Raw genomic sequence first — 27,076 nt, forward strand, 5'->3', positions numbered from 1 at the left:
CAGTATTTAACAAGGTAACTTATAATTTGATATTCATTACGCAGATAGTTATAAAATAAAAAATGTAAAGTTAAATCTTAGAACCAGTTACATTTTTCAAAGGAAAGATGAACTAATATTTTCATATATGTTAATGCGAAATGATAATATTTAAAGATATATTACAAACTATACAAATTTTAACAAATCATGCAATATTCGTAACATTAAAAGTTTCAGAAACGATTGAGAATAAAGTTTTATTTTAGCAGTAACATGTTTGAATTCTTATTCCTAACATGTATCCGGAAGTCACGTGTAGAAACACTTCCTCGGCGAGTATATATATATGGATATATATGTATACATGTATATGTATGTATTTGTTGTTTCCATTTTATCGCACTCACATTTAAAATGACATTTGCAATTGTAATTCTATCTATGTCGTACTTGCATTTGTATTAAAATCATTTCACTTATCCAATTTGAACATATTTTATTTAAGATAAAATAATTTATATTCTTCTTTCTGTTCCATAATTTACACGTGTATATGTAATATATACGTTTTGTACATAAGTAGACGCATTAAGTACCATCAAATTACATTGATTCGTTAAGAATAATTTATCCTACAAAAGTCGCGTATAGTACAAAATTCATTTATAGTACAAATTATTAAATCTATGAAAACTAACTCTAAAACAATTTCATTCATTTGTTCCTGTTTAAAATTTATTATAAAATATTGTTATTTTCGTATATGTTAACTAACATTTTATATTATATTTATATAACGTTATTTAATATCGTCATAATAAAAATAAAATTTTCTCTAGCGATATAAATATTTTTCAATTCGTTACATATTAATGTGTAAATATGAAGCTACAAAAACTCTTAGAATTTTATTGATATTTTCTGTTGTTTTTAAATCAATGTTATTCCGATTATCACTTTGTTTATGCCAAACCTTTGGGAAAGGATATGGTATTAGATGAAGAATAGGAGTATCTGAAATACACATGTTATAGAAATTATCTGCAACATATAACATGTATATATGTACATGTAAAAATTATTTACCTCGACGTAAGAAAGGAATATGATCATCCTCTATATAAGCTTCCACAGAATATGGTTGAAAGTATGTTTGTGTAGGTTGTCCATAAGAATAAGATTCAAACTTCTTTAAGGAAGCTAATTTACTTTCAGTCCTCATTAATAAAGAATACCATTTCTCTGTGTTACTAAAGTAATTGTAAAATGTTGGATCTGGTGCTCCTATTAAATCTAACAAAACCAGTAAATCCTACAGGAAAAATAAGTAATGAGTATTTATATAAAGATGTATGCATTTACTAATACTCACAATTTTATCTAATTCAGAGACATTTTCTCCTTGGGTATAATTAATATGATTGTTGTGCCAAACATCAGCTAAATGCCTTGCACCATAAATAGAATCTTTTGGACCCCACTCTTTAAAAGCCTCTTCACCATCAAAAAATATAAGCATTAAACTAATATCATTCTGAAAACACAAAAAAGATCTTAAAAAGTCAAATAAAAATTATGTGTACTTACATCCAATGTATACTTACGTCTTTTATAGATTTTAAATAATCCTTCATAACTTTAGCTAAGTTAATCATTTGAGCACATGGTACTGCACTGTCTGTAGCACCTTCAAAGTTCCTTTCTCTAGTATACTTTGAGTCATAATGGCAAGCTAATGCCAAATACCTCTTTGCATTGGGATTTAATTTTGCAACTATATTTTCAAACTGTAAAGGTCCAAAAGTTGGGGTCTGATCTTCAAAGCTGTCAGATTGAACAGTCCAATTAAGATCATTCATTGATTTCTTGATGTACTATAAGAAAGAAGATACATCCTGTTATCAATAAGAGTAATTTCCTATTAAAAATTGCATCATATATACTATTTATGTATATATGTACTTCTTATTCATGCTTTTTCATTCTCTTGTTCCATTATTTCAATTATTTCTTAATATTATAATTAGTAACTTTGTTTTTACAAGCCTGTGTTACTAATACTATTTCAACTTACATCTTTTACTCTCGTGTGCTCAGGTGTTCCGACGATTCTCACAACGCATATGTTATCTAAAACTTCGTTCATATGATCGACATTTGACAGATCTGACAATGTGATTATTTGATTTCTTGATAGGCTACTTGGCGTGTGATAATACTGGAATCATTTCATGACTGTAACTGATGTATGTTAACGATAGTCAATGACGTGTATTACGAAAGATGATTTTTGCCAATGAATACGCAGAAGATAAAGTGAAAGCATTTGATAAAAATGAACGAGTGTTAAAAATATTCAAGTTCTATGTATTATATACCTTTTCATTTCGAAAACTTGTTTGTGTTATAATATTTGAGTCGGTGATTAAAACACCCATGGAAATTAAAAAAAAACACAAACCAAGGTAGATCATCGTCGTACTCTGTAGCAAACTTCCAATGAACTGAATGCCGCAAAGCAGCCATTGTGGCAATTTAATTCGTGTCGCCATTTTGAAACCTAGTTCGCGTCACACGTGACTAACGGATGTCTCGATTGCTATTGGTTAACTGTGTCAAGTAGAATGCATATGTATACATATCGGCTAAATCTCTTTCCGTATTTTTTGAATTTTTATAAATACACGATGTAAAACGTCATAAATGTTAAACTAAATGTTATCTATTGAGTATTTTTTTGTACGTTGTGTATTACAGTAAATTAGACTTGTGGTGAAATTTATTTACGGTTTTAGTTTTACAGTTTGAATTTTTAGAATATGCATGCCTTAAAGATATAATGTGTTTTCAAACCGGTTTGATTCTATGGATAACGTCTCGTTTTTAATAAAAAGAGGAACAGAAAAATTAAGCCGGAATTTCATGGGTAAGTAAAAAAAATTATTCATACGTGTTTATAACGTATCAAATATATTAAATAACTTTTAATGATACGTTGCACCTTTTATAATACATAAAGGGTTAGGATTTTTAATAATATTTATTTCTGAGTACAATAAAATGTCCGATTTTGAATGTACATAAACAAACAGTTATGTATACTTACATAATTTAATTTCTTTCTACATTCGTCTAGCTTTTATAATATAATTGCAACAATTGAAAGAAGTTATAATTGGTATAAATCTGATTTAATTTATTTATTCAAAAAAATATGCATGTATAAAGTAATTGAAATATTTTTTACTTCTTAATACCTTACGTAACGATACCGCAACAAGAAATCTTATATGTCGTTATAAAAAAGAGGGAATCTACACATTAAAAGGTCTAGTGAGTTGATGAGGCAAATCATTATTATGAAATGTGATATCTATGAATGATACGATGCACCCATTTTACGCTTTCTGCCATTTATATCGATTTGACTAACGGATATTTCTCTCGCACCATGTTGTCGAATTTTTCTTTCGCCGACATAAATAAACAAAAATTTTGCACAATATTTGTTTGACGTATTCGCCTCTCCACTCGATTTGCTAACTCTAAAGCCGAGTTTACACTGTTTCACTTTAAAGGAACAATGTAGTTTCGGCTTCACTTAACTATATATCGTCGAATATCCTTCCTACAATTAATAAATTTCTCGCCTGAACTGGAACAAAGGTAACGAAGCGTTCGACGATACTGTCGGTGATGATAATGTTCCATACTGTCGGTTTACAGTAAGAATGAAAGGTAATTGAAAGTAAGGCACTATAAGGATTGACGGTTAACCTCATCAGTCGTACGGTACTTTTAGAAATTCGACGTCACGATATTGCGAGATAAATGTTGAACGATATGCCGTTCCTCATTCACCTGAGAAAGATCATGTAGCCAATCAAACTTGTAATCAATGACCAACACTTATGTTACGTATGTCTCTCCCACGCTCATATCTCTTCTCATTATTGTTACTATTACCATTACTATTATTATTGTCCTAGCACGATCAGCACGTACGAAGAGTAATGCAGTAAAGAATGTTAGATTCGAGAAAGAAAAAAGAAGTATTATTGCATATAGGGTCATCCCAGTTCTAAGTAAGTACGCGGATTGTTTTTGAGCAACTGTCTCTCTCGCGAGTCAAACTGATTCCCGTGCGAGCGATCATGTTCCAAACGGACACCTGCCGAAAGAGAAAACGGAGATCGGAGATCGTGGGACCCGCAGGTGTGCACCAGAACGTCCGTAACGTATCGTTTAAAACAAATGATAAATTATACCTAGGGCGGGACCCAAGGTCGTCCTTCTTTGCTTTTTATTTTTCTCCTCGCGCAGGCTCGGTTTGGGATTTACGATCGACCTCTCGGAGTCTTCGTTTTTTGTCTCGTTCGTTTCGTTTTTCTTTTTTTTTTTTTTTATCATTCCCTTTGGGAATCATCGCTTGCCAGGTTACATTTAGGTTCACTACGAGCACGTTTCACGCTCCGCGCTCTAGACTCTTTCTTTCCCCTGTTGATAGAGATGACACGGATTTTCTTCAGTAGTTGTACGGTCCATACTGCGATCCATGATAGTAAGGTCCTGGATATGCTGCCGGTGCTGGGTAGCCTGCATAAGCGTACTGTTGCTTCTGAGGATATACTAAAACCATGAAAAAAATGAAATATTAGTTTCGTTTCTCGTACAGGAAGTGGTTCTTAGCTGCGGATAATCATTCTTCCATCAAGAATATATCGTCATTGAAAACCGCAAATCTATAATTTAAAGAGATAAACATACAAGGTGTCTCATTTTAGGATCAGTTTTGAGCTATCGATAGATGAAAGTGTTAAGATCCTTCAATTTTAATGGATCCTTCTGATGCATATGAAGTTATAAACGCGAATAAAACGTAGTCTTTCCTGATTGCATGCAAAAGACACTGTTACCGAAAGATTTGAATCGCTTAACAGAGAAAGATAGCAACATGCTAAGAACCACGCTTCAATGTTTCAATCGGTATTATATTGGCAGTTTTCGTTTATTATGAGAGGGTAAAACGGGGCTGGACGATGCCATTTCCGATTGATTTAAGAACTCGATTCCTTAACAGACGAATTTGCACTTTAAATTCGCTCGATAATTACAATCCCGTTCTGCTAATAACTTCTTCTGATACGAATATTATTATCGATTATTCGACTTGACAACAAGATGAGATAAAATAGATACGATTTGTATTCCGTGGATGTTGGAGACGATCGATCGAGAAATGACGTTGATTCTGTTTCGTGAGACGAGGCGTACTTTTGATTATTCGTTTTCGCGATAGTGGATGTGAATTAAATTACATTCCGAGGTGACTGTCCACGCCGATGAATACGCAAACGCGGAAATCTTCGGACAGCAGCAGGCGTCAGAGGATCGAGCGTAAAATTAGGCAAGTGTGTCGCTTTCCAAGGGGCTACTTAAAACACACTTATGGATAGCTCGTAGCTTTACGTAGCTTTTCTTCCGGTTTTTAGGATTTTTATCAAGAAAATTACAAGGTTAACGCAAATATCCTGGTCGTAAACAGAACTAGGATTAACAACCGGTTCAACGAAATGTCTTTTTAATATGCAGTTTATGAATAGCTTCTAAGCGATGACTCTCAGTGATATTGCTTTTTATAGTGAAAAGAAAACTTGAAACGATTCGAAGAATGAAACACAAAGTATCGCTTAAATCGGTGATCGATGGAGATCGTTTCATCTAGAAAGTTTTCTTCAGGATCAGAGCATGACAAAATTGCTTTAATCCGCGGTGGAAACAGACCGTGAGCCGAACGAGTAAGAGTTTCACGAAGACGAATATCGAGTATTCTTGTTCTTTCAATGCATGAATGCTTAACAATTGATGGTATCCAAGGATAAACGGGTTTATATTTTAATCAGCAACTTTACCTTGTGTCGATCAGTATTTTATGTACAATATATCATTTTCGTACAGGGGTCAATTTATTTGATTAAAATGTTAAATAAGCGGGCAACGATTTGTCTCATTCTCTGTCAGTACTTTGATTTCCTGAGTATGATTAGTTAGGGATCCATTTGTTAAATCTATAATCACTTGACATTTATACATTATGTTTGTACTTGCAATCATTTGCTCATTCTTATTTCTCCGTGATACGTTCCAAGATGGGATTTATGACCATTTTATTGTAATCATCTTAGAGTTGAAAATATATTGCTGTATTTGTTGATATAGAAGCAATTGATAATTAAACATTTAGACATATTTGAAAGTTTGATGCAGTCTTGTTTTTCTAACGAGATTTTCACGTTTCATTCCAATTAACTTTGTTCCACTCTCTGACGATTTTGATACCACGTAGTATGTTATTTATAGTTTTATCGACAAAATTGAAGAAGTATCGGTCACACCAACCGTAAATGTCTCTGCTAATTTATATCGCGACCAAACTAAATATAAGTATTCTGTCTACCGTATATCGATTCTTTTTATTCAAGTACATGTTAAGAAATAACTCTTCTTCGTATAACACATCAAATTTTAGTATCTATTCGTACACGTAATAGATAATTAATTTAACACGGCAGTCTCTTGTTTTGTTCTGTTGCGTTCGAGCGCCATAATTCCCTTACATCATGGTCTGGCGATTTCTACTTTACGTAAAATCTTGATTTATTGCTTCTACATCAACTATTTTTTCCGTTAAACTTCTAGTATCATCTGAATCGATTCGAGTTAGTAGAACGACTGTCGTTACTTTCAAACCAAGCAACGTCATTTTCGGGGTCAACCCAGTAATCATGAATCAAAGTTAGTGGTACACGATGCACGCGCAGACTCCTTTCTTATAACTATAAATATTTCAAGACATCTGTCACCACATTCGATTACAACAAAAAAAGAAAAAGAAGGAAAAAGAAAGAAAGAACGTGATACGAAAAGAAAACTGCAAGTCAACGTGATTGTCATAGTCACGTCGCATATTCCCACTCCCACTTTGTAGTGCATTTACATTTTTTCCAATCTAAAACACGCATCATATTCAAGCTAAAAAGCTATTCCATTAATTAATTCCTCGGCTTCCTTTGGTAAACGTTTCAAAGAAAAAATAATTTTCCAACCGAATCGCCACATGTGCGAAGCAACCGCGAATCACGCGAGGGTTCCTCGACCTTAACAGGAGTCCGTGCGAGCTCGTCGTATTCGTGGCAAAAGCAAAAGGTGTTAAATATGTACCAGGCATGAGGTACTGCATGTTCATCGCCTCCTCGCGCATTCTCTCGCCCCTCAAGCAAATCGCCGCAGCGCTAAACAAGATCGCGCTGACCAACGACCAACCGACGCCGACCCAAGCGACCACGTACGACCAGTCGTACGAGATTAGTGAGTTGTCCTTCAGGACCTAGAACCGCATTCCAGAAAAAAAAGATGGGGGAAGTTAGTACGGTCGTTTCAGTGTTTTCGTGTCACCTGGCATGATGTATTGAACGTTCTGTGCCTGCTCGCGGGCATGCTCCCGCCGGAGGCAGGATGCCGCTATGAGGAATAGCGTCATCGTGCCTAAACACGTAGCCACCCCCAGCCAGGCAAGGTAAAACGACCAGCCGTACCACTGCACTGCGTTGTCCCTTAAAACCTGCGGGCAAATTATTTTGTAAACAGTCGTGTTTCTTCTTCGAAAACCCTTCTCCTTTTTCTGGTGCCACTCTTTCTGATCCTTGGTGCCTTCTGGCCGTTTGGGTCGATGCTTCGAATAGTGAAGTATGGCTGTAAGGAATTTTTTATTTGGAACCAGCAAAGTGAACCAATATCTAGTTGTTCGTGAATCTTTTTATCGAATCCTTTTATCGATCTTTTTATCAGCTGGTTGGTTTGGATTTGCGTTTGCAATTCGGTAAAGTTGGATATGAATTGGTTCAGCTTACTTGTATGATATAATTGCTGGAAATAGAATAATATGTAAATCGTAGAGATTGTTTTTAACCGCAAAGTTGCATCAGGATTGTTTAAATCTCGTCGAAACGAACATAGAAATATTTTCGTTTGGTAAATATTGAAAGCAACAAGGTACTTTCTATATTACACAAGTCCATTGCGGTAGCGAGTGTTTATCGTATCTTGATGCACACATTAATGGACACGAGACCGACTCCGGAAATCCACGAGCAATTACGTAATTAATTTTCATAGACGATAGTTTGAAAAATGATAGTTCGTACCGAGTGAAAATGTCAATAAATGTTAACAAACTTTGAACATGTGTACACGCGCGATAGCTGTCGTGTTAACCGGTGTCGGACTATACGAAAGTATATATTCATGGGTAGCAAAAACGTTACTTACGTTACTCCATTGTTGATAGTACTCTTCTCCGACGATTTTCTCTTTCTCATAATATTCCACTCCGTGCCAGAGCCCCATGGCGCTAGCACTTAATAGGCCTGTGTCGTCAAACAGTTACCATTTAATATACATAATACTATTCTTTAATTATAATGCTAGCGATCGTCTTTCTTAAGACTTTTGATTTAACTTAACGATAATTTAACGATTAGAAAATATTGTGACATTTTAATAATTGAAAAATATCTACACGTAGGTCTGCCATTAATCATAGAATGAACGGTTAAATTATGCATTGAATTTACGAAGCCACTAACATGCTAGCAACATCAAGATTGCGGTGGCTGTGATATTTCCTGGTGACCTCTTCCAGCAGCCTACCACTCCCGTCCAGAATGCCGTAAAGATTGCGACGAATCCCACTATAAACAGAGCTATCACAGATCTGCCCATGTCTGAAAACCAATAAAGTACAGCGATGAAAATGTAAATTTAAGGTAATATCATTGAAGCCGTATCGATATTTTATTTAATTCGTTCTACGTACGAAGTCGAGTCATTGCATCGTCCGAGAAGCCCCTTGTTAGGTTTTCTTCGTCAGGGATGAAGTAATTGATGTTCATACAGTGTGTCTCCACAGGACTTAAGTAGGTTTGAACTGCAACAATTAGCCACGACAGAGAAACCATGTTAATCCGACGTTTAATTGACACGTGCACGGATGAATTTACGAAATCCGCGGGAAATTGCGAAAAATCGATGCAGCCTGTTTAAGGAAGTTTCACGGTTGTTGCCGATTAATTCGACGGCCATGGAAATCTGCCTCGGAGACGTTCTAATTACGCACGTGTCTAATGGCTAGTTGCAAAATGAACAGGATCCGAATTCTTCTACTCCTAATATGAATACCAGTTAGCAAACTATTACCTTTCAAACTGAAATTTATCTCTAGTTGAAACGCCATGAAACGAGATTATATTATATTCACGTGCTGATAATCGGTTATCTAGAAGGTAACAGCGAATAAATGTTGCTGTTGTAAGAAACAAAGTGATTTTTAATTACTTGGAGCAACTATGTAACTCGATAGGTGATTCGAATGCTTGTTCGAATCAATTCGAATCGATCGTAGGAATTCTTGAGCTAGAAGGTGTCGAGTTTTTTTGTTACAGCCCTGGCATATCGTGTACACGCGTATCGAAAAGCACGTGACCCAGAATGCAATGCGCTATCACCGGCTGTAAAGAATGTATGTACATGGCATGTGTATACACACATGCTCAAGTTGGTTGGCTCGAGTATACCTCTATCTTGTCTTTCATGGGCAACGGTACTCTTTGGTCATTCCAAATCTACGAAATACTACTTTCGAAAGGCATTTCACGTAGTGAAAAGAAAGAGTCGCGCTCGTATCGCGATGCTTTCACGGTTTCCTGTCTTTCCTAGGAACGTCAAAGAAAAGTGTAATGACATTAATTGCGAATCACCGATCTTTTCGATCCTTTACCTGCTCTTCCTTCTTTCTTATATAGAAGGTGTGTAGAGATCTGTGAAATTTTCTATTCTTTCGAATTTAATTACGTTGAAAAATTATTCACAGATTTTTTAGACTTCCTTTTTCAGAAAGTTATTCTAAAAAAAAAAAAAAAAAAAAAAAAAATTAGAAGACAGAAATGTAGAAATAATGTGTACGCGTAATTCGAGGGCTCAATTAAGAGGCGTGAGGGATGCATCGCGCAAACGTGCATACCGTTTGAAATATTTGAAATTCAGCCGGTGACGACCGTTTCCTCGACCTTCTTCGAATCTAGTTTCGCCTAAACGAGGCGCCATGCCAAGATCGTTGACTCTTGGTTAACTGTATACGCGTTAATATAACAGCTCGTCATTCAGAAATATTCGATCGTCGTAGCATCCATTCTGCCCCCTTCTTTTGTTCGTTCTTACTACGATTTGTCACCTCGAGCAAGACAGAAAATATTCAAATAAAAGAAAAATCTTGGCCGAAACCGGACGATGACCGGCTTCTTCAAACTTTTCACGCGTGTATCGACGATGGTCGCCACGTATGCACCTGACCCCCATTTTGTAGGACGATTCCTGTCCGTGGAAATATCGATAAATATCTTTTTACGGCATTAAACACTGTCAATTTAATTCTGCACCTAACTCATTATAACTACAACACGTATTTCTGACACATTTTCATTATAATTACTTCTTCCAATGAATGCTTTTTTCTTGTTCGCCGAGGTCTACGCACTTACAATGATCACGTACGCTAAGTGAATCAAATACGAGACCGGAAATGGAACGCCGGAAACAAACGGAACGTCTGAACCGATAAGGAACGTACGGTCGAAGAACGGTATAAGACAGTACACGTGATGTATCGATCGTTTGAATTGTTTTCCGCTCAAACGACGAGAACAACATCCATCGTTGTTCTCATTCCTCGAGAATTTCTCAGTACTTTCTATTCACTGGCGTTTCGTTCCTCGGCGCGTTCGCGGTTATAATAAAACTCGATATCGCCTCGAACAACGATCAAAAATAGCAGTTTGTATGGTAGCTCTACCGAAAGTCCTTTGATTCTCCACGACCGGTAGCGCTCTTCCTCCAAAGGATACAGGTTCTTCATGAAACTCGAGACTTCCGGACAAACTGGAATTACTCCGTTACACTGCGGCAAAGTTTAGAAAATGCCTGCGTTTCTCATCGTGAGAAAATGTGAACCTTTCTCGAATAATGAACTCATAGAATATTCAGGCTTCAACCGGAGGAATGAGTGGACGTACTAAGTGTTGATAGGCGTCGCGAATTAACAGTAGCTAGTTACAATGCTGTATTATAACGCTACCGTACGTTCCTTTACTATAGCAATCTGATTTATGTATTGTTCTCGATACCTTTTTTGAGATTTTTGAATTAAAATGCTTAATTTTCTATCGTCATTTATAGAGCCAGTAGCTTAACGTGTGCGTGTAATATGGGAGAATATAAAATTCCGGCATTCGCTTATCGGCACTCATGCGAATCAGACGGCGTTCCACCTAGTCCCATTACCGTTTTAATATTTTTGCTTTCCGTTATTTTGTTCCTTTTATCTTTATTACTCTATTAAGAAAAACATTGGAGGTTCTTCAGAGGCATAAAAATAAAGAAACGAATTATGTAGAAAGTACGGGATATGAAATTTCGAACGTACGTCACTCGTATAATTTCAGATCTCCGAGTTTGATTATGATAGATATGAGTGCACAACTATGAATAGCAAAGTGTAAGCCGGTGGCAAGTGCCAGGTGCGGCAGGTTAATTCAGTCATAAGATGTTACGTGGCTCGCATAATCCTGTTTGTCATTGTCTCAACGCTCTTAAATCACCATGAATTTTTGTGTATGCTTCCTCTATCGAAGCTACATGGGATCTTGAGTAGCAATCGATCCATGCTGCTACTGTTAATCGCGAAGGCTGCTGTAATCGTCACGAAACTCCTCTCATTGAAAAAGTCGCAGAGAAAGACTTCGCCCTTTCGCGTTTGCTGTTTGCATATGAACAACGATAATCCTAATTGCATGCGCTGTGAAGACTGGGAAATGCGGCTCTTTGTTACGAAGCTGCTGCTCTTGGCTCCCTTTCACGGGCCTGGCTTCTTTTATTATGCAAACGAACTTTCCATTTGTCGAACTCGTGCGATTGGCCATTGTACGAGAATTTCACGCCGAATGGAAAGAAAATTGTTCAATGTGAATTTGAAATTTTGGAAAATTTATTTTCCAAGTGTTGCTTCCTAACTAGGTGAATAAATGTCCACCTGTATATTGTTACTCTTCTGTGTTACAATCGAAGGTGAGACATATTTACTATCGATACTTAGTACCTTACTGAATGCAGGTAGATTCGATTTTAACACGCATCATTACCATAGAAAGTTGAAAGGAAGAAAAGGTAGTGCAGTAATTCACGGATATTATGTATCGCGTGAAATTAAGCAGGTATCTTTCACGACAGATTTTGATCATTTGCATTTGCATTTGATATTTACCAGGCGACTGTGAAATTGTTCTCCGTGTGAAATTTTCATTTCACACTGAGCTGAACAATTTCACACCAGTTCCAACTAACTAACGCTTTACTTTATTTTGTATTTGTAAATACACGTTTTCTAAACACGATATAGTAAATACGAAACTATCTTAATCACGAAAATTTTAGTAAAATCATTTGCTAATGAGACTGCAGATTGATATTTCTAAATAGTTTATTACAACGAACGAATCAATATGTAAAAGAATCGAGTGAAAATAACTGCTGGGTATGAAATTATGGTCGCAACAGTCCAGTTATGGATCTAATTCTAACGATCACGAAGATGCGTTGGTTTCGCTGTAGAAAGACATCCAGAAGTACGTTCACAGAAGTACGTACAGAAGAAGTTCACACGAAGCAAACGATCTCGTTGTGAATGAAATAATCTAAAATTTTCATGGTCTAACGATCGTTGGGTTCGAACCAGATCCTAATATCATGTTTAAAGTCAGTTAGATACTCGTAAAAAAATTAAATTACCCATGATTACTTTGCAATATAAAAATTCCTGTCATTCGCAAAAACCTAATGCGGTTACCCTACTTTCCATTCATTGCTATGCAAGAAGCGAAAGAACAAAGCTTCGCATATTTTTACAGAATTTGACTAATCAACTTCTTATTGTGCATGTGACTGAAAACTATGTACAGTATCGATAGTATTTCCGTGAAACGCATTCTCCATGCGATAGAAACAGACAGGATAGAAACCAGCCGAGTCAATATTGACCAAGCGACCTCGTAGAAGCTCGAAAGGGACGTCTTTGGACCATCACGTACACATCAGCAATTTCACGAGAGCCGTTTCCTTTCTCCTCGAACTGCGTGCAACCGAATCGGCAGATTATAAACTCTTAACCTATTACGTGGGATCGAATAACCTGCGACATTACGGTATCGTAACGTAGAAAGTCTCTGAAAGGCCGACATCTTTTATAGGAACCAGAACTCGCGAGAGTGAAAAGTCACTTTCGAGCTTTAGTCGCGCTAGGTTTTTCCAAAATTCTCGAATATTTTCTTATTCCCGGAATTTGCCGTTACTATTACAATGTATTCAAGAGATACGAGACCTTGCCAAACAATAGCCAATTTCTGAAAGCGAAATTCCAATGAAAGACAAATTGTACCGGGACTTTCATCAACGTGAAACGTTTGCAGGTGCAGTGGCAATGAAATTCGCGTATAGTATGTTTCACAAATATTTCACATTAGTTTTGATGATTCTTTAACAAATTGATCTTGAGTCGCGATAGATACAGACGTTGCAATAGATACGAGGCTTTCACTTGAAACTATGTACGTGCCAATTTACAACCGGCCAAACTATCACTTAGATAACGCGTTTGCACACATTTTGATAGCGATATATTCGGGAAAGTGCGATTACAATTATGCTTACCAGTCGGTGGCCTTTCTTTGGGATAACATATCCTGAAGAGACCCTGCGTCCTCGTGTAGTAATAGTACTTTGTATTCATTTTCACCACCAAGTGGCTCTGCTCGGCATGCTTGGCTGCATATTGCTGCAACAAAACAATTTGTCCGAATGATTCACGCTATCCAACGATTCCTTCCCTTTGTATTCACACAGGCGTCATTCTATTAGTTAATCACACCGAACAAACGAATCGTAAATGAGTGTAATCGACGAAAATGATCGGGCAGCCGGTGAAAACGATAGCGAGGGAACAAGGAAACATTGCTGCAACGGAAAGTGAACGGTCGTTGGTTTCCGAATGCAGATTAGACGTGGCTGTAGTCGCTTTATGGAAATGTTATGATCGCTAGAAAGTAAGAAAGCAAGAATCGCGATTCCCCGTGAATTCGAAGAGGCCAAACGTCTTTCGATACAATTGGAAAAAGTCCGGTCGAATAAATTACCAGAAATTATTCATGAAACGTCCTCGGTCGATTCTCGTGAAACCACCGTTTCACAACTTGGAAGGAATTTATCGCTGGTAAACGACCTATTCATCGACTGGTGCCTAAGTAAACCGATGATCGGAAGTGGGACATTATCTAATTAGAAAATTACCTAGAATTACTAAAAACGTAGTCGATTCAAAAAGCGAGACCTTTCATTTCAAGAAATTTTAGTTACAATCGCGTTGGTACGCGTTTCGGAAAGGGAAACTTAAGCTTTAGAAAATTGCCTGATCCAGGTACTCATAGCCCGGGAGTCACGCAGACTATCGCGTGGAATGAATTTTCGTCGGAAGTTACGTGTACCAGGTGAGGCTGAACCGGGTCCCGTGGAGGAAATTGCGGAAGGAAAGGAAATCACAGGCGTGTTACAAATTTTCAGTTCCAACGACAGGCACAGGTATCTATTCGTTCACTTCCTGAAGAAACGAAGCCGTGCGTTATCCTAGAAGGAGGCTTAGAGAGCGCGTTTACTCAACCATGTCGGCTCGAGTTCCGGACTTTCTTGCGATCGAGGATGCGCGCCATGCATACCGCCCTCGAAATTAAATGTAATTTTAGATCTTATGACAGCCCGGTGCAGAACCGTTCTTCTGCATCGTCGACCAAGTATGAGAATCCTTTTACAGCTATTCCTCAACATGGAAACGAGTTTCTAGTTTTCCTTTCTTACCACCGTTTCCATTTGCCTTCGTATATTCGCGTACATATTGTTCAAATTGTGTGAGAAAAAGAACGGTACTTTTATTTCTGGTTGCTTGATGGTTCAGTGGTTGTAATTAGGTAGTGTGCAAGTAAATTTAGCTTCCAGTTTCTTTTAAATCTAATTAAGAGAACGTGTTTGGGGAAGAGTCGAGGAGAGAGTGAAATACGTGACGGAGAGTTCAGGAAAATGAGCATCGCAGGCAAATTGTATATTTCTTCTACGATATTAAGTATATCTTTCGTGTCAAAGTTATCATTATACAACGAACTTTGATTATTCGTTTTATCCATCGATCCTTAAGCAACGTGCTAATTATTCGCGATTGTTATTTGGAAGATTACTGAATGTAGCGGAACCAGGACAATGACGCTATTTAAATCTATCGTGAATAACTAGTACCCACATCGCTACGAGTGTGCTACATTTTTTAAAGACCTGTTTAAAGACCCACCAGTACGAGCGCCCCGGTAATTTCTACACTTGTGTGTGCAAAAAAAAAAAATAACGATAACATCGCGTTCACGTAACATACAATTAAAGAATAATATAATATATATTATCATTGCAGAATCAAACACTATGACCGAATCCTTCGAAACTTTGACACACGAGAAATTACGGGCGAACATTGCTACGTCCTCAACCATAAAAAGGATTTAAATCACTCTTGTTTTACACGAATTCCTTGCAAGGAGATCGATAGGGGCCCCGTCACGGTAATTTCCAGGACATCTCTATCGGGCTCATTTTAGAAAGTACGCTGGCAATTTTCTGATACAGCATCACGTAGAAAGTGTAATAAGGCATGCGGGGTCGCGCGGGAAATCTTTCGAGCGGTGTGAATCGCACGAAACCAGAAAACACTTGTTTTCATAAAGCGTTTAAGATCCGTGTACTTATTCCGCGATATAATGATGGCTCGCTACGCGTGATTCTCATGCGTGTCTCGAGCAATCCTAATTTCCTGGCAAACTACCATCAACATGTTTTCACCATTTCACGGACATCAAAACCTTTTTTCCTCAAGGTTTCATCAGGTATACTAATATACCTATTAAGAACATCGTAGGACGTTGATTATACAAATACTATATATATATATATATTGTCTCAAACTTTTGATTGGTCGATCGTTAATTTCTTAATTTCACCATCGCTTTTATTTCTCTGTCGCTTAATTTGTATCGAAACCCATGCAAATGCAACCTTAAGCTAAGAATATCATATATTACAAGTAGATTCGTGCATTTTGTTAGCCTATAATTATCATGTGAAGTAATGTTGGTGTAGTTTAACTCTATCAGACTTTGCTTCGGACATGTGCAAAACGCAGGAAAGAACAACATTCCTGTTTTTTCCCCTATTGGCTTATTTCAAAGCGTATGTACTTCCTCGTGAGCGTAATTCAGAAACGGGTTTCCTCTGAAAATGACGCTTCCCGTTCGTGTTCCGACGTGATTACGCGAGATCATGACTATCGGGACTATCGACTACTGTAATCGTTTGCACAGAAGCTGCAAGGGAGCCTGTGTTTCTAGAGGAAACTTGAGAAATTTCGCATCCCACGTTCATGCTTGAGCATAAGGCGCGGTAATCGGATTCCGAATACTCGCAAGTTGTGAAATCTTCTTAACCTTGAGGAACATCCACGCCTCATGCAACATTTTTCTATGAGAGTGCACGATCGGCGCGATAAGCATTGTTGACGATATATCGCTTTAATTTCGCAACTTTTTCATTCTTCTTACATTCGGTTGTCTTCGTGAACCGATTCTCATAAATCTGATTATGAATGATCGATTGGAAATGCATAATATATTGTAATGATATGGAAATAGTGCTTGTAAAAATAGCAAAATCGCACAACCTGTTTCCCGACGATGAATCACGCGACTTCCTTTCTTTTTCTGCCCACTTTAATGCTCGCTACCAAATAGATTGCATTAGATCCTCACGTAAACTTGGTACTACTGCATTTACTTTCCCGTGTCTATCGCAGACTGCAGATACGAGATTATCAAACTCGGTTTACTGTTTTACAAATCATCCTATTACTACGATATTAGAGAAACACTGGAAGAAAAAGAAAGTCAGTCACGGATAGGGTCGATAATTTCTGAAGATAAATGGTTCTTCATAGACGCTACAATAGATTTTAGTGTAATATAGTATCCGCTTTCTCAAGAATCCAAGAATCGTCAGCGTCGAAAACGACTTTGAACGCTAGGGAACGATTCGACTTTCCGCAATAATTAGTGAACAGGTGAACACGCACGAGTTGCAACCGATAGTCGGTGGTAAGAGAGGAAGAACGAAGGTATCCCGAGCGCTTGCAAGGTACACGTGAATCAACGGCACGTATAACGGACTCACGGTCCTTAATCGTTTGTCACGTGCGTGAAAAAGAAAAGAAAGAGTCGTAGAGGCCCATCGAGGCTTGTCCAGGTCGTTCCAATCTGCTTTCACATCGTTGTTTCGCCACCGCCACGCCGTGCTGTTTGCCTCGAGCGCGGGAACATCGTCGAGCCTCGGCGATTTCTTTGACATAGAAAGGAAAACGCAGACCCGACGCGCGCCGCTCAATGGGGATCGTTAGACGTTAGAGTTAGACGAGAATCTTCGGCTCGCCACGAGCCAATTGTCGCGATGGCAAACCGTCCAAGACTCGGTTTGAACGCGATTCAACTATCCCGCGGCAATTAAACTGTCTTTTTTGCGGAGAAACTTAATATCGCGATGAAAGTGCGTTAATTAGTCGAGATTTTACTTTTCTTTCGTTTTGGGAGGTTCAACGAGTCGAGGATGCCTCGCGACAATAGAGATCATTCAAGTAGAGAGAGGATCCGCAAGCATGATTGATCATGGGGATTTGACGTTGCGTTGTCTCAGGTAATTAGCTTTTGTGCGTAGGAAACGAAGCAAAGACCGGGGTCTAGGGTACTGCGTGAATCTCTTGGCCAATCTTCTACGTTGCGTCAACTCTCTATATTCACTCGTATCGAAAGTATATTTCTTTATAAAAATTCCCTGGTGAAAACCTGACGGAACAAATAGGTGAAAACCTAGGAATACAAGATTTCATAAATAAACGAAAAATAGAGATATCGTTGAGTAATAAAAATTGAACTACGCTTATTCGGTTCGATGCAGCGGTTTTCAATTGTATAACACGTCGACAAGCGGAAATGCAACGTGTTAAGTTCAACCGTAGAATCGTGAGCTAACTTATGCACCGGTATCACAGTTAAAGGGACAAGTATGCGCCACATTCGCCAACGTTACGGCAACCTTGCGAATGATAAAGTGCGAAGTATGCCCGTGTGGGCGACAACGCGTAACCTCTGCACGTCAGCGCGTGGGATGATAATAGTTGGCGGGGATTTTCTGAAAAAATCTACCCCAGATACGATCTTGACATAAATCGGAAAACGTCCTGTTTCTAGCGACAGGAGAAAATGTACCAAGTTCCCTTTGTTCCGTCTAGATCGATAAAAAACGCGAATGATATATGGTAATTGTACGATTATATCGAGTGCATTATTAGCTTGTTACATGGTTCATTTATGCGATGTCTTGTTAACCAACCCTATTACCATGCAGGAACTTTCACGGCGGTACGGTCGACATTTTATTTTTTGTCTCAAAGACGCCTTTCCAGAATCAACAAAGTTGCTAGAAAAAATGTTCTAGATTTTATCATCTTTTAACCGGAAGAGGAAATATTACAATAAAAAAGCGTTTGTTTCTACACGTTATGGAAAAACGTTCTCCTCGTCAAAGTATAAATTATTCGTTGTTATTGCAAGCAAATCTATCTCGGTAAAAAATCGCGTTTGCTTCTCCTTTTTCAGCAACCAGTAGCGCAAGATATACATGTCCAAAGCAAAAAGGGGATATTGCGAGTTCAATGTCCTTGCGGGTTCGACGCATTAATTAAATGCCCCTTATCGCGGCCCGGATTAGAAAAAAAGAACATCGCGGCTCTGCTCACTGTGAAAACTCGTTCTTCAATAACATTTCGATTTTGCAAATGGAGCAACTTTCATTTCGATTTTTCAACACTGTTACGCGGTGAACCAGCCATCGAGTTTCCACCGATACACGGATAAATTCTCTTCGCTTTGATAACATTAATTTTCTACTGTCGAACGACATCTTCGTCTCTTTATTCGAGCTACGTTACATTTTATCCACCTATAGACATCCCTAGAATTTGATACGTTTCGATCCAGACGATCGAAACTTTATCGTCGTAAAAACTAAATTTACTAAAAACTAAAATTGAGTGCCTTCGAAGAAACGAATAGGAAACGTGATTTTACAGGGAACGCTAGTTTACGATGGATTTTTCGTTTATATTTCTCGGTTACTTCAAGTTTGCGTAATTCGTTTCCCTCGTGCTTCGAGCAATTCATCCAACCAACTATTCGAGACATAAAACGAAGGGTTCCGTTATTTCAGGGAATATAATTCCGTGCACCCAGCAGGGGAACGCGAGGGATGTAATTTCTCAGCTGTTTCTAGCATTCCACTCGTGTAATCACCTGTTATGCGCATTGGAGAATCACGTGGCCGGAAATGTGTGTAATTTCCTAATTTTCCTAGAAAATTTTAATTTCTTCTTATAATCTCTTGCAGCTTCTAATCTCATGCAGCTCGCTCTCAGTTTATTTTTACGATTACTTTACCTAACAGTAATTAAACGATTAAATCGTTAATGTTTCGCGAGGCGTTCCTGACGAATTTATCTCGAGGGATTATAGCGAGGAGGGAAATATGGCGAGGAAGGAAGAAGAAGGTCGAAGAATCGACTTTGCATTGTAATATAATGCGTCGTATACGTTCGAAGGCAAGGACGTGTCGTTCTTACTACCTGTTCCTTTGTAACTCGTGCCCTGAATCGATGTTCCGATTATGTCACGATTTCTTCAATGGAACCGCAATTATACCTTGCGACCACAGTTCTACCGGTCGCTCATCGACGTAATAAACACATGCGTTCGTACGAATTATGCGAGTCGCAATCATACTTGCGCAACGCCGGGGGATCCTCCTGTCATTAGCCTATTTCTCGATTCGGCGAGTACGATCATTATTACCCCCGAGGGCGATAGACATTGACAGTCGACTTTGTCGTTGAATTTGCGAAAGCCTAGCTACACCAACCGTGTAATTTGCCTGCGAAAATATTTCTCAACGTTACTATGATCTCTACTATTCGGCATCGCCTTCTAATGCCACTGGTACGTACTGGTTGCTTGATCGTTGGATTCGCTTTCGGACATTAAAAAAGCGATGAATACGTAAATCATCGAAATATCGATCGTCGTCGTTAAGAATAAAGCAGGGATTTTCCGGCGTAAGCATTCGCCATAAAATGTGAATTCAGCGAACGATTATGAAACTCTTGTTGCTGCTCGCGATTTTCGATTACCCAATGAAGCTCGACGGTAACGTAACGTTGCCCGGGTTCTCACGTTATGCCGTTCGTAGACCGGAATCGTGGCGTACCACCTTCGAACAATGATGCATTGACTTTGCGAACATTGGCCCACGCACCAGATTATTTCCTGACGAGAAATAGGTGATGAATGGACGCAGAGATCGTTCGAGAGACTACCGGCTAATAGACTGTGTCTTATCCCCTACAGCCGGCAGAGACAGGCAGTTTGCGCAACAACGAAAGTACGTCGCAGAGAGGTAAAGGTTTATTGTTGAAAACGACATTCCGATCGTTCCCGCAATAGCTCTGGTATCCTTGCAATGCTCAGTTGATTATTATTGAATGGCCGCTGTTCATTTCAAAATGCAGACGTACAGGTGCGGCTTGCGGTCTTTGAATTGTCCATCTGATAGTTTGATTTTTGATATTCGATTTAAGAAAAGTGACTCTGATTAACATCGATCAGAATATCGTCGATAACAAATTCCAACAGCGATCTTCATCGCGCAATTGAAACGCCGCGCTGATGACATAAGAATCGAACAACACGTTTTTTCCCGAGGTCTTATAGTTTCGTAACAGCGAAATTTGTGTTACAGCGAGCTATAGATATATCAACACGCAACGTGGCAATTCCTGTTTCATGTATCGATTAATGATACTTAAACTGTTAAGTAATGAGGAACAAAAGCGACGATGAACTAATCGCGAGTCGATGTTCTCCGATAAACGGTTCGGGCAACTTCTTGAAAAAAAAAAAAAAGAGAAGAAGAAGAGAAACAAGGAAGAAAAGAAATTGAGTTCTATAAACCGGTGCAAGGACTAGCATCTTGATCGATCAAGTTGGAGTTACCCTAGCGGTCCAGTCACGCTACGATCACGACTTGGTCGCAGAAGCTTCAAACATTATTCGACGCTCTGGAGCGTGACAAGCACATGAATGTTGACGAGCACTGGACCATCGAAAAGCAAGGTTTATTCTCAGGATTCAAGGTTTTTAAACGTAGACGTGCGAATTCTGTACGATTCCTTTGTTTCATCCGGTTACAATGCGTGACTTCGTTCGTGCTTCCCGGCAATTCTGATATCTTAGAATCTTGAATATTTCCTTCAAATTGACCTTATTTTATTTATAACAAAACCTGCTTCTGTATTATTTTATCAATTTTTTTCTCGCACTGCGCTTCATTATACGAGCCGTTTAATGCAGAAGCGGCGTAAATCAATTTTTTGCCTTTAACAATGCATCTCGAAAGCGTAACCTTCATCCCGTTTCGTGGAAAAGTGGTGTGAGTATATCTTCGTTATTTTCTCGGTAGATAGATCTCGGAATAAGCGAGAATCGTCAACTCGATCTCTCGCAGAATTTTTACTTTACCCCACATTATCCAATAATCAACATTTTTATTTACACCGCTTTTTGCGTTAAACGGCTCATGCAATTCGAACAATAGCTCGGCATAAAAGTTTCGACATTGACTTGTTTAGTTCGTGTCGTTTGGAAGGTGTGATTAAATTTTATTATAGCACGTGGTTCAATGTGAATCGACCGATACAAAGTCACGTTCGTAGTCGGTTTTGTCTGATCCCAGAAACGAAAACAGTTTGCGAGTAAGCTCTGCTTTGTGTGCAACACGTGCATTGCCAGCTGGTTTCCTGTTAAAACAAGTAGAAACCAATACGAAGAGGAAACAAGATATTACCAGATATTGGCCTTCGAACTCGGTTACTTCATGTTTGCGATAATTGCTCATGCTCATTACGAGCCAGTCTTCATTAAGGAAATCCCGTAAAAGTTATTTTTAGCAAATGATACTGTACATCATTTAAAAACATATCTGGGGCAAATTGGCAATTCGAGTGGCAATTCAACAGGTTAGAGAATATAATCATATCCATCGATATTCACTTTCCTACGGTCAGCGCAACATCGATTAATCTTCTTATTCCACGACGCCAAAAGCAGAACAGAAGTCTCTACGTCTTTCTCGTGTTAACGCTAGAAGATGACTGTCTGAGGCCACGCTAAATTGATCTCGACCAAAGATTTGCCGAATGAGAGAGGCGAAAAGCATGGAACATCGCGAAAGGGAAACGAGCACAAAGGTCGACGGGATTCCTCGGCCAAATAAGTTCTCGAGAAAAGAGGCTCTCCATAGCGCATGGCAGCGTAATTTGCCGATGTTGGAAATTAATGGCAGTCGACGTTGCACGATCGGAAGGCCGTAATCATTTGCACCATTCAGGGGGAGATGGTACAAATAGCATAACTGTATATACCGATCTACCTGGTAGACGGTGACGGGGGAACAAACCAACATTTTTATTCTAATGCGTGCTCATCGACTGCGATAGCCAAGGTAAACGCGCTTAAAACGCTGGCAAAAATAACAGAGCTTGGTACGTCATGCTGCCTCTCTATCGATCACGATCGACCGTTCCGTGAGGAAACTGCAATGATACCCCGACGATCGTTCGCCTAGAACCGACTTTGCGATTAAATTACGGAACGAATTTAGTACCGGAATTAGCAGAATGATCAAGACGATTGACTACAACGGGACACTCAGCGAAAGTTACGAAAGATCTAGTTAAAATGAATTATTAAACATCCTGCCATTTGTGACACTTCGCCAGTGTTTTCTTGAAATATTTTTCGTCTTTTCTGGCAATGAATTACACTTTACTTCCTTGTTGTCTTGTTGATAGTTCTAACATTAACATACATTTTCGAAAAGTATGGATAACATTCAATGCGTTGCATATCTTTTTGGAGATCTAACATTGCTTCCCTGCAGATAGGTATATCTTGATCATTGACAAATGTCGCGAGGAAATGGCAAATAAAATCGTAGATTAGATGAAATTATGAATCGCAACGCCGTGAGTACGAAGCCTGAATTAAGAACAGCGGGATTGCGAATGAATGGACTATTTGAGAAATCCCTCGTGTCATAATGATAAATCGCGACAAGTTTTTCTTCTTGGACGTTGTCCAAGAATGAGTATGCGTTTCCTCTGTCTCTCTGTGCTAAATTACGAGGATATTTGTGTCGATTGATGTCTTTTGACCGTGAGTCTCTTCTTCACGGCTCGGTAAACTGATTCTTATAAAGCAACGATTCGCGACTGGCTCGATTTCTTTTTTCTTTTGATGGACCAGTCTCTGTTCAGGATTGAAGTCTATAATTAATGCAAACCGATGAAAGGAAGTTGGCACAAAGACAACTCTCTGTGTTCCAACGAGTCAATCTTACTCCAATTCCAACAAGTAAATAAAGGATAGATATATAGACAAACTTTAAGAAAGTTCTAATCCTATCGAAGACACTGACCTTCCATCAATCGTATTCGTTAACGCTTTTCCCTTTAATATGCTGTCACTCTGAACATTTTTATGGTGGCAGTGCCAGTGGAGTTCAAACTCAAACAAGACTCGGTCTCGTGGCATTTCTCGGTAGAATTTATCATTAATAACACATCATCCACCGAGTAACTCTCGATGATCGCTGAATCAGCAAGAAAGCTTCTGAAGAAAATTTACAAAGTCGACTAATTCATTTTTTCTTTGAACGCTAGCTACCAAATAAAGTGTCGAAAGAAAGCTGCGCGTGAACGAAATCGCGGCGTACGTTTAAGAGAAAAATGCCCGTGTCTCGGCACGATCCGCGGCCGATTCCCATAAAGGAGAGTGCATACGATTGCGCCGCTCCGCTGCGTGCTTTCCGATACGGCTAAACGCAAAACTTGTCGAGCCAACGACGACAAGCGCTGAAAATGGGCGCGGTCCGGAATGTCGATCGTTCGAAACACGCTGCGAACTAGAAACACGAGTGGCCAAAATCGAATTGCTCGAGCGATCGCAATCGATCCAACCGTGACATGAAAACCTCATAATTTTTCCATTCTAAACAAGACTGTTCCAACACTATGGGAACAATTCTGGTTTAATAACTAACTGGTTTCTGCTAGAAGGTTACTCTAAAGAGCGTTTCCGTTTACGACGAACGCGGTTGGTACTTTTTAGATTTTACAAAGTTTATCGTAGAGTTTGTCATTTACAGAGTTTTATCATAGTCAATTTGGGTATACGGTGGCTACAAAAACTACTTGCACGCCATTGTACTTAGTATAACATTTACATTCTAACTAATTAGATTCGAGTATATTAAATTTCGTACCATATGGTAGTACATTGATTTCGCAACGAAAATTCTATACCATGACAATGAAATGTAGAACATGATAATAAACGTTTCATCAGAGAATAGGGGTGCATGCACGGATACTTTCTGCCACTACTGTAGTAAGTATATACAACACGCGATGTGAAACTATGTTCCTTTGACGTATCTTCTATTAACACCGTCTAACATTCTATTAATACCGTCAGTTGGAATTCCGTGACACTGAAATCGCTATATGTCGCGGAAGATTGAAAGTTAAGCAATCATAGAATCCATAGAATCGTTTGCTTGGACGTTAACGTGTAACGTGACAAATGAAGAAAACGATTCTTGAAATCTTTTTGTTACTTCGCGCGTAGATGATTGAAGCTAAAGAAAGAGGAAACAGAATTCCTCGTATTATTCATCATCGAACCGTTCGTTAACCGACTGTTGAACTGGAAATACATATAAAAAGTAACACTTTCCAGGATCTTGAGGGGATCGTGACTTTAATGGAGTTCACGTCGAAGCGAGTTGCATGGAAGAACGGTATCGTTCGCTATAAATGTAATACTGCTTCCCGTGGAATATTTCACGAAAGCTTCGTGAGAATTTCTTCCACTCGACAACCACTCAACGCCCTCCAGGATGAACTTGACCTTCCACCCGAACATTCACCTGTGACAAGGACGACGGAAACCGAGGAGATTCCACTTCCGGTCTTGCTTCACGAACAACGAAATCATTTCTTCGTATTTTCGTGATCATAGTATTGCCATCGTGAACAAGTTTGTCAAATATTTTGGAAGAGGAATTAAACGTTTATAAAATTTCATCGAGTCGGAAGCGGTAATCTGTGTTTTTTCTTTTTCTGAGGAACCAGAGGAATTACAAAATATGCGAACAACGGAACACTAACCATGCAATGAACGAACTTTCAAACACGTTTACCGTAATTCTTCTATGTAACGTATTATAAATTAGATCGCGTTTCAAGAACTATGTTTCTTTATTACTGAGAATCAACAGTGCATTTCTAACATCTCTTCCGATGCTAAAAATTCGAGAGTATAAGATGTCATCGATGATTCTCCAGGAGGACGTTCCACGTTGGAATTTATGAAAATTCGCTACGGGCAATGTTGACTGCATCCGGGATGATACAATGAACGATACAAGGAAACCAGTATTTCTGCTATGAAAATATCGTGAAGCATTCCCAGAATGTAACGCTGTTCTCACGTTCGCCGTTCGAGAATCGTATCCTACATACGGGACCGCAAAAATCATCTGCGAAAGAGCGAGATATCGAAACAGTCACGTCGGAATGGATCAAGCAACGAACATTTTCGCACAAATTACTGTTAGTAAAAAGAAAAAGAGGGAACGAAGATGTATCAACTACAAATGATGTCCGATTACGATATTCGGTTATAGGGAAGAAACAGGGTTATCCATAGAACATGTAAGATAGAAATGAGCACGACGTGGCATCCTAAATTTTTTGTTCATAAAAGAACTCGCGACTGCGTCATAGAAAAAATACTTAGAAAGAACGAATTCGAACCTGGATTTGGGCACGCTTGACCTCGGTGTAGAGCCAGTTATCCGTAGAAAAGGCGATCGCCAGAAGACCAGTGGCAATGATACCGGTTATGGTCGCGAGGGACAGCGTCACCGCGGAACAGGGCATCTTGGTATCCTCTTCTTCTTCTTCTTTTTCTTCTCTATTTTCCGTCGATTTTCCTACTAGATTCCACTCTGGTTAGTGTTATGTTCACCTCACACGGCACCACAGCGAGCTAAAATACTGAGCAACAGGTAATCGTCGTCGTCCTCGAGACTGTCGAGCATCCGTGAAAAAGTGAATCACGAAACAGGTCACGAACCGTTCAGAACGAATTGGTCCAGGAGGTGAGATAGCTTTTGATTCGATGGCCGAATTCGATTGTAAGGAATGCCTGATGTAATACACGAAGAGGATACGAGGAAGAAGAAGAGGATCGGTACTCGGCGATCAACGATGACGACGTCCTTCAGGTTGCACGATACTCCGCGATACACATTACTACCATTCTCTCCTACGACAACGACACTAACGGCTCGACTCAGCTTGGAGAAAAGCTGAGAGCCGACCAAGGAGAGAGAACCGGACCGGGTGGGGATGGATGTAGCCCCAGGCAGGTATATTACCTGTGTTTTACCTTCAGCGGTGCTCAACGCGCAGCGTTCTTCCACGATATCTTCGCTTCGCCTTCGAACCGTTTTCCTTCGGACTCAAGGGACTTGTCTTCCGCTACCTTTTCGGGATAATAAAACAGCAGTGGGTGGATACCTGCAAGTAAATTTTTTTTATCGTCAAGTACATTCTAACGATTCGACGCGTTTTCTAGCTTTATTGCATCGACCAAGAGGAACGTGTTTCTCTCTCGGAGTT

General features: G+C 39.0%; 2 protein-coding genes and 1 long non-coding RNA gene across 8 annotated transcripts; 1 reads left to right on the forward strand and 2 right to left on the reverse strand.

Annotated features, from left to right (window-relative positions):
• Positions 1-458: 458 nt before the first annotated feature.
• Positions 459-2,532, reverse strand: LOC117204427 (glutaminyl-peptide cyclotransferase-like). The gene is given in 7 exon segments (XM_033441820.1): positions 459-996; positions 1,069-1,294; positions 1,355-1,516; positions 1,587-1,856; positions 2,057-2,200; positions 2,361-2,435; positions 2,437-2,532. Coding segments are annotated over 7 exon segments (1,101 nt in total). The 5' UTR covers positions 2,509-2,532; the 3' UTR covers positions 459-844.
• On the forward strand, positions 2,523-25,474 carry LOC117204434. Its single transcript, XR_004487092.1, has 3 exons — positions 2,523-2,908; positions 14,561-14,721; positions 25,128-25,474. It is a non-coding gene; the product is annotated as an uncharacterized LOC117204434 (long non-coding RNA).
• LOC117204430 lies at positions 3,631-26,935 on the reverse strand. Of its 6 annotated transcripts, none has more exons than XM_033441827.1 (7): positions 26,207-26,743; positions 13,798-13,921; positions 8,858-8,968; positions 8,628-8,765; positions 8,311-8,408; positions 7,204-7,369; positions 3,631-4,611 (listed from the first exon to the last, which is right to left on the reverse strand). In XM_033441827.1, exons 1-7 carry the CDS (start codon positions 26,330-26,332, stop codon positions 4,508-4,510), a joined length of 867 nt encoding a protein of 288 aa, XP_033297718.1. In that variant the 5' UTR covers positions 26,333-26,743; the 3' UTR covers positions 3,631-4,507. The 6 variants fall into 6 exon arrangements, with proteins under 6 accessions (XP_033297718.1, XP_033297719.1, XP_033297720.1 ...); XM_033441828.1 differs by lacking the exon at positions 7,204-7,369 and adding an exon at positions 7,438-7,603; XM_033441826.1 differs by lacking the exons at positions 3,631-4,611; positions 7,204-7,369 and adding an exon at positions 7,610-7,908 and having other exon boundaries at positions 26,207-26,449; positions 26,529-26,744.
• Positions 26,936-27,076: the final 141 nt, after the last annotated feature.

This window comes from Bombus bifarius, unplaced genomic scaffold (assembly GCF_011952205.1).
Source record: "Bombus bifarius isolate JDL3187 unplaced genomic scaffold, Bbif_JDL3187 scf7180000007978, whole genome shotgun sequence".
NCBI classification, from domain to species: Eukaryota; Metazoa; Arthropoda; class Insecta; order Hymenoptera; family Apidae; genus Bombus; species Bombus bifarius.

What these genes read in the sequence shown, in the direction of transcription:
- LOC117204430 (XM_033441826.1), bottom strand. Translation starts at nt 26,332, where the DNA reads ATGCCCTGTTCCGCGGTGACGCTGTCCCTCGCGACCATAACCGGTATC. An exon ending in CGATGCAATGACTCGACTTC is followed by an intron (nt 8,766 to 8,857) that starts GTACGTAGAACG and finishes ATTGGTTTTCAG; the next exon opens with ACATGGGCAGATCTGTGATA. An exon ending in AATCTTGATGTTGCTAGCAT is followed by an intron (nt 8,409 to 8,627) that starts GTTAGTGGCTTC and finishes TTGACGACACAG; the next exon opens with GCCTATTAAGTGCTAGCGCC.